Source organism: Rana temporaria, chromosome 3 (genome assembly GCF_905171775.1).
Source record: "Rana temporaria chromosome 3, aRanTem1.1, whole genome shotgun sequence".
Lineage (NCBI taxonomy): Eukaryota > Metazoa > Chordata > Amphibia > Anura > Ranidae > Rana > Rana temporaria.
This window is the reverse complement of record NC_053491.1, coordinates 223705831-223722930: the sequence shown is the minus strand read 5'-3', so window position 1 is coordinate 223722930 and position 17100 is coordinate 223705831. Positions and strand designations below refer to the sequence as shown.

The 17100-nt window shown below is 47.3% G+C and overlaps 2 protein-coding genes across 3 annotated transcripts in view; one reads left to right on the top strand and one right to left on the bottom strand.

The window, feature by feature from the left end:
- DEPDC4 (DEP domain containing 4) overlaps nt 1-10712 on the bottom strand; it is a 32603-nt gene extending 21891 nt beyond the window's left edge. The window contains exons 1-2 of the mRNA XM_040344331.1: nt 10533-10712; nt 5082-5472 (exon numbers count right to left, since the gene is read on the bottom strand). Coding sequence (XP_040200265.1) covers nt 5082-5472; nt 10533-10608 — 467 coding nt within the window. The 5' untranslated portion in view covers nt 10609-10712. The remainder of the gene's footprint in view (nt 1-5081; nt 5473-10532) is intronic.
- Nucleotides 10713-11165: 453 nt separating this feature from the next.
- The window catches only part of SCYL2 (SCY1 like pseudokinase 2), a 72606-nt gene continuing 66671 nt past the window's right edge, over nt 11166-17100 (top strand). Inside the window, exon 1 of one of the 2 annotated variants that reach the window (XM_040344329.1) lies at nt 11166-11326. The gene's annotated coding sequence lies outside the window, so the exon portion shown is untranslated. The remainder of the gene's footprint in view (nt 11327-17100) is intronic. The other variant, XM_040344330.1, reaches the window with a different exon arrangement.

Here is a 17100-nt window from a genome sequence, read left to right as displayed (position 1 = left end):
TTCCCAGCGGGTTTAGGATCAGGGAAAAGGATTCCCCCTTTTGGTTTATCCTTTCCTGTGATCCACCTCCTATTAAAGGCCGCTCTTCGGTCTGAAGGTCGGTTTTTATTCTGGGGGCCTCGAAAAAATCTCCTATTTTGTTTAGGTTTGGGAGGGAACCGTTTACCCTTTTCTGAGGCCCTAGTTAGAGCCTGGTCTAAACCTGTCCCAAAGAGGAGGGATCCCTCAAAGGGCAGGGCACAGAGACGGGATTTGGAGGCCAGATCTCCTTCCCATGTTTTGAGCCATAGTGCCCTTCTTGATGCGTTAATAAGAGCGCCCGTTTTAGCAGAGGCTCGAGCGGACTCAATTGATGCGTCTGCTAGATAGGCGACAGCGCTACCTATGACTAAGGGAATCTCGGATATCCTTAAACTTTGAAGTCTGCGGGATATGTTCCAACATCCTGGATAGCCAGGTATCCGTATTCCTGGCAATGCAGGATGAGGCCAGGGCGGGCCCAAGGGCTGCCGCATTAGCCTCCCAGGCCCTGCGAAGGGAGGTCTCTGCCCGTCTGTCTAGTGAATCTTTTAAATTCCCAGCATCCTCAAAGGAAAGGTCAGACTGTCTGGACAGTTGAGCTAGGGAAGCGTCTAGTTTAGGGACTTTGAAAAATTTGTTTTATAGTTCCTCCTTAAAGGGACAGCGTCTTTTCCAGGTTTTGTACCTTAGTAACTTCTTTTCAGGTTCAGCCCACTCTCTTAGAACTAAGTCCTGAAGAGATTGGTGAACTGGGATAACCTTCGGCTGGGGCTTAGCCAAACCCTGGTACATCTTATCCTGTGCTGACACTAGTTCGGCCGGCTGCTGAATCCCCTCAGAGGTATAGATAGCCGCCAGTAAACCACCCATGTCATCTGCTGAAAAAATGAATTTGCCTGATCTAGCATCTTCATCCTCCTCATCTGTCTGGCTATCAATGAGACCTTCTTCCTGAGCCTCCGAATCCTCAGAGTCTGACAGAAGAACGTCCCTAGCCCTCAATAATTTTGGAGCCGAGGTGGATAAGCTTTCCTGTGAGGAGGGTCCAGGTGCTAGGGGATCAGGTTCTTTGGTTTTTAAGACTTCCTTAAACTCTTTTAATGTGGAAAGCATCTCTGACTGAACTGTCAGGAATTCTTTCATTATTAGCGAAGTTTCCTTCCCTGTGAGTTTTTGAATGCACTTAGCACACAAAAGCTTGGAATAGTCTGTGGCTAGCTTAATGCTACAATTCCCACATCTTTTAGCTTTAGATGTATGTTTAGCAGAAACACTAGAAGCCTCCCCCTGGGCAGTAACCTCTTCCCCTGAAAGTAAAAGACAAGGCTTTAATACAAAAGGAGTAGGGGAAGGGAAGGGGGGTGTGTGGGGAATAAGGACCCAGTCCAAGTGCCCCAATGAAGCCTTTTTAGAGGTAGACTCACCCCTGGTGGCTTCCTCTGCAGCAGCGGTTAGTGCCGGGCGGTCCTCACGCTCCATGGCAGCGTCGAATCGGGCGCCACTCTCTCCCCTGCTGCGCTCCGTGCGTGTGGGCTAACGCCGATGGCAGCCGCCATTTTGGTGAAGACCGGAACCGGAAGTGCGTCATCACCATGCGCCGCCATCGACGCAGCGTCGAAATGCTGGCTCCACCGAGAAACGAGCCTGGGAGAACAGCAGCCGGATCCACAGCGCGGAGATGCGTCATTACCCGGCCCAGCAGGTAGGAGGACGCTCGGGAGAGAGGGATTCCAGCCACCTAGGTGTTCTGAGGTAGCCACTATCCCAGATACACCTAGCAGGGGGGGATTTCCAACACAAAGTTTTCCTTCCGCCCCCCCCCCCCCCCTCAATACAGGGAGACCCTCTGGACCGGCAATAGCCTCACTGAGCTCAAGGCCTCCCAGGACCCATGGCTCATATTCCAGTAGGGGGACCACCAGCCCCAGGCCTTAGGTCTTTTTAGAAAACAAAAAAAACGTTTCGCTGGGGGAAACACAATCATGAACTGAGGTGCACGGGGAGGGGCTGGGTTTTTAAACCTCTTTTTGATTGTGTTTCCTGTCAGGTGAAGCCAGTCTACTCTCAAGGTGCCGTCCTGGAAGACGACTCGAGAAAAAACCCCACATGATATACTGTATGTACTTAACATGATTTTACTATATCCAGCTTGAAGCTTTAAGAGTACTTAATAAAAAAATACAATTATTACTATTGAATCTTCCCCATTATTAAATCACATTATAAAAGGCATGCATAATATAACAAAAGCAAGAAATTGTAAAAATGGAACAGCAAAAACATAAAAAAAAAAAAAAAAAAGTAATATTCTCTTAATTTAGTGCTATTCAGGCCAATTTTAGAAGTCGCTGCTAAAATATAACATCTATCTTTAGTCAAAGCCATGTCTGGACCAACAGGAGAATCTCCTCACAGGGGTCTTCAACTTTTACAACTGGTTGGAGATTAAAACCAGACTGAATCTAGTATAAAAGAATTATTCATTTCAAGTAGACTTGCCCTTTCAGAAGGAAAGTTGCATAATAGAGAACCCCAGCATATGGGGCTGCTGGAGAAATCAAGAACGCTGCTAAAATATAAAGACACCACTTTAACGGATGTTGAGTGAAGGAGAACAGGAGTCAAGATTAAACAAAGGCGAGTACTAAAAACACTACTCTAATGCCGTGTACACGCGATCGTGTGTGGGCCCCATCGGTGTAAAAAAAATAGAAAATGTTTAAATTTTTTCGATGACAAAAAAAAAAAAAAAAGATAGTAAATTCCGATCGTCTGTGTGGAACTTCATCTGAGAAAAATTCACGCATGCTCAGAATCAAGTCAACGCATGTTCAGAAGCATTTAACTTTTTTTTTTTTCCGGCTCCTTGTAGTGTTTTACGTCACCGCGTTTTGGCACGGTCGGAATTTAGTCTGATGGTGTGTATGCAAGACTGATGAAATTTAGCTTCATCGGAATTAGACGAAAAAATCCATCGGATTTTATTCCATCAGAAATCCGATCGTATGTACGCGGCATAATAGTAGTGCTATTTTGTCAGATAGAACCAGGAATGATTTGATTTAAACCACTAGTAAAATAGCTTGATTTAAAGTGGAGTTTCCATCCCAAATTTTTTTTTTTCATTATTGTGCTCATTAGACCTAAAAAAAAAAAAAAAATGTTTTACTCATCTGGAAATGCCTGTTGCTATGCGGTCCCACGAAATCTGCCTTTGGAATCACCTAGGATTCTGACATCTCCCTCTAATGCTCCTGGGAAATGTGTGTCATAATTTCCCAGGATGCAGTGCGCTACCCAATTATCACTCCCCATCCAAGACTTCCAGGAAGTGCTTGTAGGCTTCACAATGCCCACAAGCAAAATGACAACGGTGTGGACATAGTTTATAAACTATCTTTTTTGAATATCTATGCGGATTGTAAAATAGTAAGTGACCAGATTTATATTCTAAAAACGCATGATGAAAGGACATACATTTAAAAAATGCTAATTGTGGTTGGAACCCCGCTTTAAATCATAATTTTTAAAAGAGCAACTGTCATTTCTGTTCCACAGCGGCTCCTCCTCTTAACCGCTGTTGACTCACCGACAGTCTCATTCAATTTAATGGGACGGCTGGTGATGCGGCAGTGACACAACAAAGTGAGGGAAGTGGTGGCAGCAGGTGAGTGGATGCCGGCTAACAGGCGCTGCCATAATGGATCTGAAATGACAGGTGCTCTTTAAATGTAAGGACTCAGCCTTGCTGGCAGAATCTTTAAATATTTGCAAACAAAATGCATGTTTCCTATTTAGAATAATAAGCTGTCAGGTTAGTAAAACAGTGATATCAGAACTGATTCAATCATACAGTTTGAAGTGTACATATAGTTGCAAAACAATAGGATTTGGAATATTCCTGAACTTTGTTTTATCTCATTGTTACTGTGAAATTGTGTATATGCATCAATGCAGTGCAGGTTATGAGCTTGGATTCATTAAATGAGTTTACCAAAAATTTAAATATTGCAGAATACAGCCTCATGCTACATAACTAAGCTCCATTTCATGCTGAAAAAACACAATTATTAATGTAGCTTAAATAGAAAAAAAAAAAAACTATCTTTAGATAGATTTTTACTCCAAAAACATTTGAAAATGTAATATTATTATTAATAATAATATTGATTTATATCCACCCTGGATAGAACACATTATAGCAGGGCTCGACAAATCCCGGGCGCCAGGTCGCCATGGCGACTAGAAATAGGGTCCTGGCGACTTGAATTGGAAGGGGGGCAAAAAAAAAGTTGTTTTTTTTTTGTGAGCTGGGGCCATCTGGTGGTGAGCCGTTGGTATTACAAGTTATTACCACCAGATGTGAGCTGGCGCCATCTGGTGGTGGCCGTTGGTATTACAAGTTAAGCATTACAAGTTAAACAGCAATTCTAATGTGTTTTTCACTGCCATCTTCTTCCCTCTAATTAGAACCCCCAAACATTATATATATTTTTAATCCTAACACCCTAACACCCTAGAGAATTAAATGGAGAATTAAATGGCGATCGTTGCAATACTTTCTGTCGCGCCGTATTTGCGCAGCGGTCTTACAAGCGCACTTTTTTTGTGAAAAAATGACACTTTAAATTAAAAAAATAAGACAACAGTAAAGTTATCCCCATTTTTTTTTTATATTATGAAAGATAATGTTACGCCGAGTAAATTCATACCCAACATGTCACGCTTCAAAATTGCGTCCGCTCGTGGAATGCCGACAAACTTTTACCCTTTAAAATCTTCATAGGCGACGTTTAAAAAAAATCTACAGGTTGCATGTTTTGAGTTACAGAGGAGGTCTAGGGCTAGAATTATTGCTCTCGCTCTACCAATCGCGGCGATACCTCACGTGTGGTTTGAACACGTTTACATATGCGGGCGCTGCTCACGTATGTGTTCGCTTCTGCGCGCAAGCTCGTCGGGACGGGGCGCGTTTTCTGGCTCCTAACTTTTTTACCTGGCTCCTAGATTCCAAGCAAATTTGTCAACCCCAGCATTATAGTGTTATATTATTGCCTCACCTGGACCGTCTCCTCTCCTTCCCAAAGCTCTTATCGTCTACCGAGTAGACTGGACCGCCTTTGGACTCCACAAATCGGTATAAATGACTATTGCTGTCCTCAAAGACAAGTTCAGCTTCAGCCTTAAAAAGCTTTGAACCAACGGGCTCAAATATTTTGTGATCCATGAGTGCTTGGCACAACTGTATGCCTTTAGTCCGAGATATATCATAGCTGCTTAAATACATATTTTGCATAAGATGACACAGAACAACATCTACAGCGTCAGAGCCAAGGAAACAGTTTGGGTATGTTCGGAGATGCTGGCGTCTGCTCCTTACTTCCACTTGAGTTTTCAGGCCATGGATGATACTGTTCCACAAATGGGTTGCCTCGAAGGGTCCTTTGTAGCCTGCACAGACAACAGAATGCTAAATATCCACTTAAAGCTCAACTCCAGACAAACAGCGAATAAATGAAAATAATAATAAAAAATAAAAAATGTAAAATATAAAATTGATAGGTAAAATCAAATACATAGGACAGATGTAGTTCACGCATATAAATAAACTAACACTACAGAGGAGCCTGTAGCCAAGTCTAGGGAGGGTCAAGAGTGAAGGAATAAAATAGACACCACTGGTGCAAGGAGACAACGGACAGTGGTGTCTGGTTCCTTCACTAATGTGTGCTGTGGAGTACTATCTCTGACTGTGGCCAGGGTAGGAGACGGATAGTTTGGGCATCTCTTCATGCCCAACAACTAGAAAAATCACACAACAATGACGTCCAATTTTACCAAACCCCAACATAACAGACTGTAGCCCCACCAAGACCACCTCTCTAACGTTTCATCCAATGCAGTGTTGATCTCTGATCAAGTTCATGAAAACGTTAGCGTGGTCCTCGTTTTGGCTGCACTGTGCTTGTCTGGGTTTAACAAAGTTGGATGTCAGCTGTCATCGAAGTTTGACTTGCTGCTTTCCAATTGAGTTCATAGAAGGCGACTAGGTCATAGCTATGAAACGCGTTAGCCTTGTCCCTGTCTTCATTGCAAGTTTGACTGTATGCTGCGATTGGGATTTTACCTTCAATAAAGAACGTCTTATATGGAGTGCGGCAGTCCAGGATGATTTCCTTTCTTGCAAGCTTGTGCAGAGCCAGCACCCATGTTCAAATCAGGGCAGGAGCATCATAAAGACTCAGAGGCTTGGTGAGCGGCAATTTTTTCCTCATTGCTCATCTGGACTTTGCCTATAAGAAGATTGCCAAGACCCTGAAACTGAGCTGCAGCACGGTGGCCAAGACCATACAGCAGTTTAACAGGACAGGTTTCACTCAGAACAGGCCTCGCCATGGTCGACCAAAGAAGTTGAATACACGTGCTCAGCATCATATCCAGAGGTTGTCTTTGGGAAATAGACATATGAGTGCTGCCAGCATTGCTGCAGAGGTTAAAGGGGTGTGGGGTCAGCCTGTCAGTGCTCAGACCATACGCCGCACACTGCATCAAATTGGTCTGCATGGCTGTCATCCCAGAAGGAAGCCTCTTCTATAGATGATGCACAAGAAAGCCTACAAACAGTTTGCTGAAAATAAGCAGACTAAGGATGTGGATTACTGGAACCATGTGCTGTGGTCTGATGAGACCAAGATAAACTTATTTGGTTCAGATGGTGTCATGCGTGTGTGGTGGCAACCAGGTGAGGAGTACAAAGGCAAGTGCGTCTTGCCTACTGTCAAGCATGGTGGTGGGAATGCCATGGTATGGGGCTGTATAAGTGCTGCCGAATAAGTTCCGCCCAGCGGATAAGGACCCCCTTGTACTGCTTAGGCGTGGCACCCAGTCCCAGAAAATAGCCGAACAGGTAGAGCTGAGAGTCAAATGTGCAAATCCGCTTAACACCCCCCACTAAGACGTGTACTTTATTGGTAAAATCACCTCCCCCTTGCAGAGAAGCACTAGCATCGGGGAGCGTGCGGCATTTGCGATAGTCATTGCGCATGCGCCATGTAGAGCAGACTCTCAGCTCTACCTGTTCCGGCTATTTTCGGAGGCTCGGTTGAGGTTCGTACTGCACAAGCGCCACGCCTGCGCAGTACAGGGGGGTCCTAATCCGCCGGTGGAACATTTTCGGCAGAACACCAGCACTGGGAGCTACAGTTCATTGAGGGAACCATGAATGCCAACAGGTACTGTGACATACTGAAACAGAGCATGATCCCCTGCCTTTAGAGACTGGGTGGCAGGGCAACATTCCAACAGGATAATGATCCCAAACGCACCTCCAAAAAGACCACTGACTTGCTAAAGAAGCCAAAGGTAAAGGTGATTGACTCGCCAAGCATGTCTTCAGATCTAAACCCTATTGAGCAGCTGTCCCCACCAGTCTCCCCATACATCCGTGTCCCCACCAGTCTCCCCATACAGCCGTGTCCCCACCAGTCTCCCCATACAGCCGTGTCCCCACCAGTCTCCCCATACAGCCGTGTCCCCACCAGTCTCCCCATACATCCGTGTCCCCACCAGTCTCCCCATACAGCCGTGTCCCCACCAGTCTCCCCATACAGCCGTGTCCCCACCAGTCTCCCCATACAGCCGCGTCCCCACCAGTCTCCCCATACAGCCGTGTCCCCACCAGTCTCCCCATACAGCCGTGTCCCCACCAGTCTCCCCATACAGCCGTGTCCCCACCAGTCTCCCCATACAGCCGTGTCCCCACCAGTCTCCCCATACAGCCGTGTCCCCACCAGTCTCCCCATACAGCCGTGTCCCCACCAGTCTCCCCATACAGCCGTGTCCCCACCAGTCTCCCCATACAGCCGTGTCCCCACCAGTCTCCCCATACAGCCGTGTCCCCACCAGTCTCCCCATACAGCCGTGTCCCCACCAGTCTACCCATACAGCCGCGTCCCCACCAGTCTACCCATACAGCCGCGTCCCCACCAGTCTACCCATACAGCCGCGTCCCCACCAGTCTCCCCATACAGCCGTGTCCCCACCAGTCTCCCCATACAGCCGTGTCCCCACCAGTCTCCCCATACAGCCGTGTCCCCACCAGTCTCCCCATACAGCCGTGTCCCCACCAGTCTCCCCATACAGCCGTGTCCCCACCAGTCTCCCCATACAGCCGTGTCCCCACCAGTCTCCCCATACAGCCGTGTCCCCATCAGTCTCCCCATACAGCCGTGTCCTCATCAGTCTCCCCATACATCCGTGTCCCCATCAGTCTCCCCATACATCCGTGTCCCCACATTGGTGTCCCCACACATCTGTGTCCCTATTCGAGCACCCCCCACTGGTGTCCCCATTAGACCACCCCCACCCACTGGTGTCCCCATCAATGTCATCAGCCAGATGTTTGTGCCACATCAGAGCCATTCAACCCACCCTCCACACAAGTGTAACCATCTCGCATCAGCCCCCCTCCTTGCATGTGTACTTTACCAGCGCGTCAGACGTTACACACACTGGCTGTGCAGACCTGCTGCACTTCCGGACTCCTGCTCCGCTGGTATTACACACTCGTTACTGGTTAGCAGCGAGGCAGGAGCAGGTCAAACACCTCATTGGCTGCTAGGATGCCCGTTGACCTAGCAGCCAACACAGTGAGATGCCGGGAGGGATTGCCGGACCTGCGCTGCATATTGCTGGGGACGACTATGCAGCGCAGGTTCCACAACTAACAGGTGGACTAAGGACTCCAGCTGCGGCCTGGAGGAAATGGCCTGGCGGGCCGGATGTGGCCCGCGGGCCGTACTTTGGAGACCCCTGCCCTAGAGAATAAAATGGTGGTTGTTGCAATGTTATATGTCACACTGTATTTTTTTGGTAAAAAAATATACTTTTAATGAATAAAAAAAAAAATAAAAAAAAAAAAACACTATCTAGTAAAATTAGCTCAAATTTTTTTGTATAATGTGAAAGATTTTACGCCACGAGAATTCTAAGCAAAATAAATAAATAAAAAATTGTGATGGTCATTTTGGCCAGAATCGTGCACCTCTAGCTGGAAAATAAACACGAAATATTGGCACTTTGGGCCCAGTTTGGACATTTTCACTTAGGGGTGTACTCACTTTTGTTGCCAGTGTGTTTAGTTATTTTGAGAGGACAGAAAATGTACACTGTTGTACAAGTTGTACACTCACTTCTTTACATTGTAACAAAGTGTCATCACATGAAAAGAAATAATAAAATATTTACAAAAATGTGAGGGGTGTACTCACTTTTGTGAGATGGTGTGTGTATATATTTGTTTTTTTTGTCCTTTTGACAGTCAGCGTAGTGAAAGCAGCCTCAGCCTATCTCCATGCAGCGTTTTGCTCTGCCTACAGAGCTTAGTCATGGAGGTGGCAACCATCTCTTGCATTCAGCGTCTAAACATGTATACAATATGCGCCATAGGAATGTGCTTTTTTTTATGCTGCATTTTTCTGCCAGCAGTTCTGCAATTTTTTCTGCTGCCTAGCGTGTACAGATCCCCCCAAAAAAAATAATCGCACTGCGTTTGGGGTTCCATTAAGAAATAATGGCATCACAAACGCATCCCTTGTTTTGCCCAGATTCCAGTAGGCTTAGGTGTGAATGGAGCCGAATGGCCCGTACACACGATCCGAATATCGGACGAAAACTATCGTCTGAGGAAGAATCGTACAATTTTCGGATCGTGTGTACACTACTTTCGAGAGCCGATCACGACAGTTCACCCGATATTATTCGATCGGACAACCACGAAAATTTTCCTCGTACAATGCCAGATTGTACAATTTTCGTTTAGTCAGTAGAGTTGTCGTCCGGAAATACAATACAAATACATTACAACACATGACATCACTTCCGATCGTACAAGAATTTTCGTGACTTTAATAACCTATTCAATTTCTACTTGCGACTATTACGCAAAAATCGGATCGTGTGTACGGGCCATAAAGGTGGCACAGATTTAGACTTCTTGAACACTGGGCACCTATGCCAAGTGCCCCTTTCCCTGCATAATAAAAGCATCTTAAAAAAAAAAGTGTCTAATTCTGCATTTTGTAGACGCAGATGTTTATTAATTTCATTGGCCAGATTATTTATTTTAACAATTTATACAAATAAACTTTTAGGAGTGTCGAATGTTTTTTTTTTTCTCCTGAACCCACAAGCGATTGCCTTTTTTTCTACCCCTAAACGCTCCCTTACTATAAACGCCTATATGTCCAGGAACGTATACAATCATGGACACCTAGGTTACCATAGGGGGCGATTAGAGGCAGAATTTTTTTTTTTTATCTTTATGCCTAGTGTGCATGAGGGCAATAAGCACTGCTTTAGGTATAAAGAGAAATGATTGCATTGGAGATGGGTCTGTCCTTTGGCTGCCTGTACATTGACCTTTCTCTCCAGGGTGAGAAGAAAGCAGCACAATAGAAGAAGCGCTAGGAATGTGCCATGGCACGTATAGGAAGTACACGGCATGTTTGTACCTCTCCGGCGGGCTCGGAGCTCTCCCATACTGCGGATCCTTCGGAACCTGGGATTAGGAGTCAAATCTGCCGCCATCCCACCTGCTTGTTCACCTGCACCCCAGAGCTGTCATGTGATAAAGCATTATCCAATCAGACAATTCACACGGTATCCCGCGGAGCCGAATACGGCGTATGAACGTCAACTGCCTCCGGCGGCCATTTTGAAACCTGGCAAAGTGTCATTTATGAAATGACTGACTGTCAAAAGTATTTTTTTTTTATAACACCTTAGAAACTTGCATTAAATTGTCAGTCACTGTACACCTTGTTTTTTTTATCGTGTTTTTTAATCACTTATGGTTCTACAGGTGTTGGGGAGAGGCATTCTGGGAATTGCAGTTCTATCACGCCAGTTTATCTCAGGATTTTTTTTTCCATTGTAGACGTCAGAACGGACGTGATGCAATTGTTTGTCCGCTTAAATGACAGACAATAACTAGATAGCGGCCTGTCTATACCTGGGTGTCTCCACTCGTGGAGCCATTTTGTTATCGCCCAGTCTGCATCTATTGAACGCTGGTCTTCAGAAACATGGCGCCGTGCTGATGCTGTTGAAGGAAGGTGTCGGGGACACTTTTCACAATAGCGTTTATATAAGGTGTGCTTCTAGTGGTGGGAAGGTGTGCTCAGCTGCTGGGAGATGTGGAGCTGCCTGGAAGAGGGAAGAAGTGCTCCGGCCTGACAGGTGAAGCGGATCCCCGTATGTCCTGATCACAGGCCTAGGTCTCCTCTACAGTCACCGCTGGGGAAAGGTAGGGACCGCAGGGAATCGGCCCTGTGTCTGGGCATTGGTTTATACACAGGGTGGGCTCAAAGCACCTGCTGCTCAGTCTCAGCATCTTGTCAGCCAATAGAGGGGCAGAGTGGGGGTCTCCTTTTCCTGTCCGAGGCTGCCTGTCCCCGGAAATGGTCCTGAGCACTGGTGTCACACTACATGGAGCTCATCTCATATGAATGGCATGGAGGGGCTCCCAAAAGTAACATTCATGGACGAGCAGGCTTTATTATGTCTCATTCCTGCTGGAAATCCAATCAGTATCACATTATATGAGCTGGAACATGTTACAAGTAATAAAAGAGGAATTCACCCTCCACCCTTTCGTAATTTTATTTCCAAACTCCACTTCCCTTTTTGCTGGATTGTCCAATATTATCATAGTCACATGGCCAGCATTGCTCTGTAGTGCCTGCTGTTTCACCTCATTGTTATCTTCCTCTCTTATCTCATGGGGGGCTGGCTCTTCCTGTTTCTTGGGCCCCCGATGATGCGCCGTGGCATATCATCACAGGCCTGGGTGTCTCTCTCTGGTTTTTGCAGTTGGGCCCTGATGATACACCATGGTCTATGCATGTCATCAGGGGCCTGGCTGTCTCTCTCTGGTTCTTGGAGTTGGGCCCTGATGATACACCATGGTCTATGCATGTCATCAGGGGCCTGGCTGTCTCCCTCTGGTTCTTGCAGTTGGGCCCTGATGATACACCATGGTCTATGCATGTCATCAGGGGCCTGGCTGTCTCTCCGGTTCTTGCAGTTGGGCCCTGATGATACACCATGGTCTATGCATGTCATCGGGGGCCTGGCTGTCTCTCTCTGGTTCTTGCAGTTGGGCCCTGATGATACACCATGGTCTATGCATGTCATCGGGGGCCTGGCTGTCTCTCTCTGGTTCTTGCAGTTGGGCCCTGATGATACACCATGGTCTATGCATGTCATCAGGGGCCTGGCTGTCTCTCTCTGGTTATTGCAGTTGGGCCCTGATGATACACCATGGTCTATGCATGTCATCAGGGGCCTGGCTGTCTCTCTGGTTCTTGCAGTTGGGCCCTGATGATACACCATGGTCTATGCATGTCATCAGGGGCCTGTCTTTCTCTCTCTGGTTCTTGCAGTTGGGCCCTGATGATACACCATGGTCTATGCATGTCATCAGGGGCCTGGCTGTCTCTCTCTGGTTCTTGCAGTTGGGCCCTGATGATACACCATGGTCTATGCATCTCATCAGGGGCCTGGCTGTCTCTCTCTGGTTCTTGCAGTTGGGCCCTGATGATACACCATGGTCTATGCATGTCATCAGGGGCCTGGCTTGTCTCTCTCTGGTTCTTGCAGTTGGGCCCTGATGATACACCATGGTTTATGCATGTCATCAGGGGCCTGGCTGTCTCTCTCTGGTTCTTGGAGTTGGGCCCTGATGATACACCATGGTCTATGCATGTCATCAGGGGCTTGGCTGTCTCTGGTTCTTTCAGTTGGCCCCTGGTGATGCGCCATTGGCATATGCATATCACAAGGGGGCTGGCTGTCTTTTTGGATCTTTCAGTTGGGCCCTGGTGATGCACCATGGTGTATGCTTGTCATCAGGGGCATGGCTGTCTCGATGTGGTTCTTGCAGCTGATCTACTAATCGTGCACCATGGTACATGCATATGATCAGAGGGCTGACTGTCTCATCCTGGTTCTTTCAGTTGGGCTCTGATGATGCGCTATGGTGTATGCATATCATCAAGGGTCTGGCTGTCTATCTGGCTCTTGTAGTTGGCCCCTGCTGATACACCATGGTACACCATGGTGCACCAAGTGCATCATCAGGGTGAGGGTGGTGGTTGTCTCTATCTGGTTCTTGCAGTTGGCCCCTGATGATATGCCATGGCATCATGGAGGTTACTGTGTCTATGGTTCATGCAGCCTTCTCTGATGGCATACTGTGCTGTATGCAGGTCATGAGGGGGCTGAATGTCTCTTTCTGGTTCTGACATACATATAGCACAGTGCATCATCATGAACAAGCTGCGAGACCCACACAGAGACAGCCACCCCCCCTAATGACGTGCATACGCCATGGCATATCATCGGGGCCAACTGCAAGAACCAGCTAGAGACAGCCATCCCCCTGATGACATGCATATGCCATGGTGCTTCATCAGGAACAGGAAGAGACCATCATCCCTCTGCTGACCTGCATCTGCCATGGAGTAACATTAGGGGCCAGCAACAAGAATCAGAAAGACAGCCAGCCCCCCCGATGGAATGTGTATGCCATGGCGCATCATCAGGAGCCTGCTACCAAGGAGAGAGTTGCAGTAGTCAAAGCCGGAAATAATCAAGGAGTGAATAATTTTGCTTTGTGGTATCATTAGTCAGGAAGGGTTGAATTCTAGAGATGTTGCAGAGGTTAAGGCGGAAAGATTTAGCCAGTGATTGGATGTGGGGGCTGAAGGAGAGGTCAGAGTCAAGGATTACACCCAGCACCCTGGCATGTGTGGAGGGACCAATGGTTGTGTTTAGCACAACATCACAAACACAAAAAAAAAAAAAAAATCCAGTCAGTTACCCCACTGCAATAAAGGAAGCTGAATGCCTACCTACCTGTCTTGCAGGTATCAAGTTAAATATTTGTGTCTTTGTGTGCCACGGCATGCTGACACTTCCATGTAAAGATGGGCTCGGTGTGTTCAGATCCTAGTCCCAACCCACCTTGGCAATCCAACCAGGAAGTCATCACTGCACAACGCCAATTACAGGCAGTGAGGCATTTCCTGGCCTGCAGCTGCACATACACACGCACTGACTAGGCTGCTCATGAATGGCGGTGTGCAGTGGCGGCTTCCTGGTGGGATTTCTCAGGTGGGTTGGGACTAGGGATGAGCTTCGGCGTGTTTGCACAGTCCACGTGCAGAGCCCGCCAGGAAGTCGGCACGGTGCTGCGCAAATCACAGGCAGGGAGACTTTTCCCGATCTCTGCAGCTGAGCATCGGGACAATGTCTCTCTGCCTGTGGTTAGCGCAGCACAGTGCAGAATTCCTGGCGGGCTCTGCACGTGGACTGTGCGAACACACCGGAGCTCATCCTTAGTTGGGACTAGGATGAGAACATGCCTGAGCCAATCTCTGCTTCCAGGTGTGAGCTAGCATCCAATGCTGGGTGCTGGGGTCCCTTCAGCCTGCTATGAGTGAACTGCTATAAGGATAGCAGTGGTTATTACACCTCATGAAGAAAGTTAAACTTGCCATACATTGTTCAAAATTTGGGTGATCCAGCAGGGACTGGCTGAATTTGGATAATTGTGTGGGCTCCCCTACTCAACAGAAGTTAATTGTGTAAACGACTTGTGTCAAAGGGACACGTTGGAACATTTTTTGTTCGATTAATATCTGCAGTCAATCAGTTGCATCCAGTGATCAGTATATTCTGACGGTGACAGGTGCCCCTGTCAGAATACAATGTCCAAGTGGGGGGGGATTCCTCCATCCACCTCATTTGTGTGGATGGAGGAATCTGTTATTTTTGTATTCGCTGAATGAAAAAAGCTCAACATGTATGGCCAGCACAAGCCTTCAATCACATGGGAACCTGCCATTCTTGCCGGTGGAGATACGACCATAGAGTTGGAGACTCTGAGATCTGCAGCCGGAGTGGTCAGAAAGCACGGTGGGGGCTAGACTTTCTCTGCCATATAATATTAATATCTTGTAGGACATAGAACTATGCCTGCATGACAGTGAGGTCCTCCCATTGAACTACAATGTTTGCCTTCTTGGAACCTGTGGATGTAATCTTGCTCAGAGTTGGGCTTTAATACACAGGTTATAATTAGTCTTTGGCGCTTTAGGAAAGTGCTTCAATATAATCAACTTTTGATAGATTTAGGGCGTTGTCAGACAGACAATTTATTAGCAGCAATCCTCTTTATTTTACCGTGACTTCCCGCTAAGGAAAACATAATCATTTTCTATGGAATCACTACCTCGCTAATCTTACAGCAATTGATTGCTCATTCGCTCAGTTTGTATAGTGTGACAGTCGCTCTACATTCACCTTTAAGACTTCGCTGCAAATTGCTGTAGAAGAGCGATACGTTGTTGATCCTGCCAGTCCCCTTTTCCCTTGTTATATACAGACCGTGCAAAGCACAGAAGCAGATATATGCTTGCGTGGTCAGTTTTACATTTCAGGGCTTGTATTTCAGAGGTACGGTACACCACGTGCCTGCATCCAGGGCCGTTTGAAGGAATTTGGGGGCCCCAAGCAAGAAGCGGAGGAGGGGGTGTTGCTGAGTTTCATTTCAAGTTGAGAAGCGGGGGGGCGGGGGTACGTTGACAAGTGTAGTATTTCTTCTGACTGCCTCCCCCCCCATGTTCTTTTAACCCCCCCTCCCTACCACATACAGCTGCTGCCCCCCTCCCTACCGCATACAGCTGCTGCTGCCGAACATCAGCTAGTACTTCTCCTGACTGCCTCCCCGGCTCCCCCCCATGTTCTTTTTACCCCCCCTTACCGCATGCCGCGCTGCAGAAGTTTGCTGTTCCGGGCCGGACTGAAAGGAAGTGAGCACTGAGTGTGTGCACTTCCTGTCAGTCCGGCCGTGAACAGGAAACTGAATCTCCTGTACCATGCAGTTACGGTCCCCGGCCGGACTGCAGGAGGAATTAGGAAAGGAGCTTGGCCACGCTACAGCCTGCAGCATTTATAGGAAGCGGCGGCGGCGCTCTGCTGGGGCCCCAGGCCAGCTCGGGGCCCGAAGCAGTTGCTTGTTTTGCCTGTCCTGTTCCGACAGGCCTGCCTGCATCCTCCATGGTCAGATTAGCTGCCACGTCCCCTGCCAATTACTGCCTGCCTGTAATGCAGTGTCACCCTTGAAACACGTTGTTCGCAGACTGAGATAGTCTTACTTTCCTGTCTGTAAGTGACATAATGAACTGCCCTCCTCTTCTGAAACGAATCCAGCTAACTGAACTTTCATACATGTCTATGCAGTTGTGTGTTCTCTGTAATTTCTTGCTGACTGATAAAACATACATGCAGTGTAAAAGAAGGTGGGCTTTAACACTCAGCCGCACAGTATGTATCTGGCCACAGCGGCCTGAGGCTGTGCGCTTAGAGTGCACTTGCTGACTGCTCTCGGCCATCTCTTCTGATCAGGAGCCATTGGGCCAGGCTCAACATGTGACCACTGTGAGAGCTGACATGATGCAGAAGCCACATTGCCTTCTGGGCATTGAAGCCCATTTAGAGGGCTGCATTGAGGTGGCATTAAAGGAATTCTACGGTCGTATATACTTTCATAACACCAGCATTGTAATAATACAAGCAGTGGTTCTTTTTGGCAATCCAGTATAAGCGTACTTGGAAAATCTCCTTTCATGTTGTGAGTCCTGCTTGTCTGCAGTTCATCTTTTTCCACAACTTCTTGGATCCCCTGCATGCTTTGCACCTTCTCTGCATTTTACCCTAAATTTTTAAGGACTACATATCCCATGGTACCTTGCTGATTGTAATTTGCATTTCCTGCATTGACTCTGCGTCCTGAAACTCCACCTCAGCACCTCTGTAGTTTAGAAGGTGGACTCTGTGAAATGTGACACAGCAGTGCCTACTCACAGGGTATAGTGATTACGTGTCACAGAATTCAAGGAAGTGTATGCGGGGATCTTCACAAAGTAAAGTTGGGTACACACATGCCGAATGTTGTCCAATTCAGCAGGAACCAGCCGACTTTATGTATGTGTGTACCACTGTCTGTTCAACATA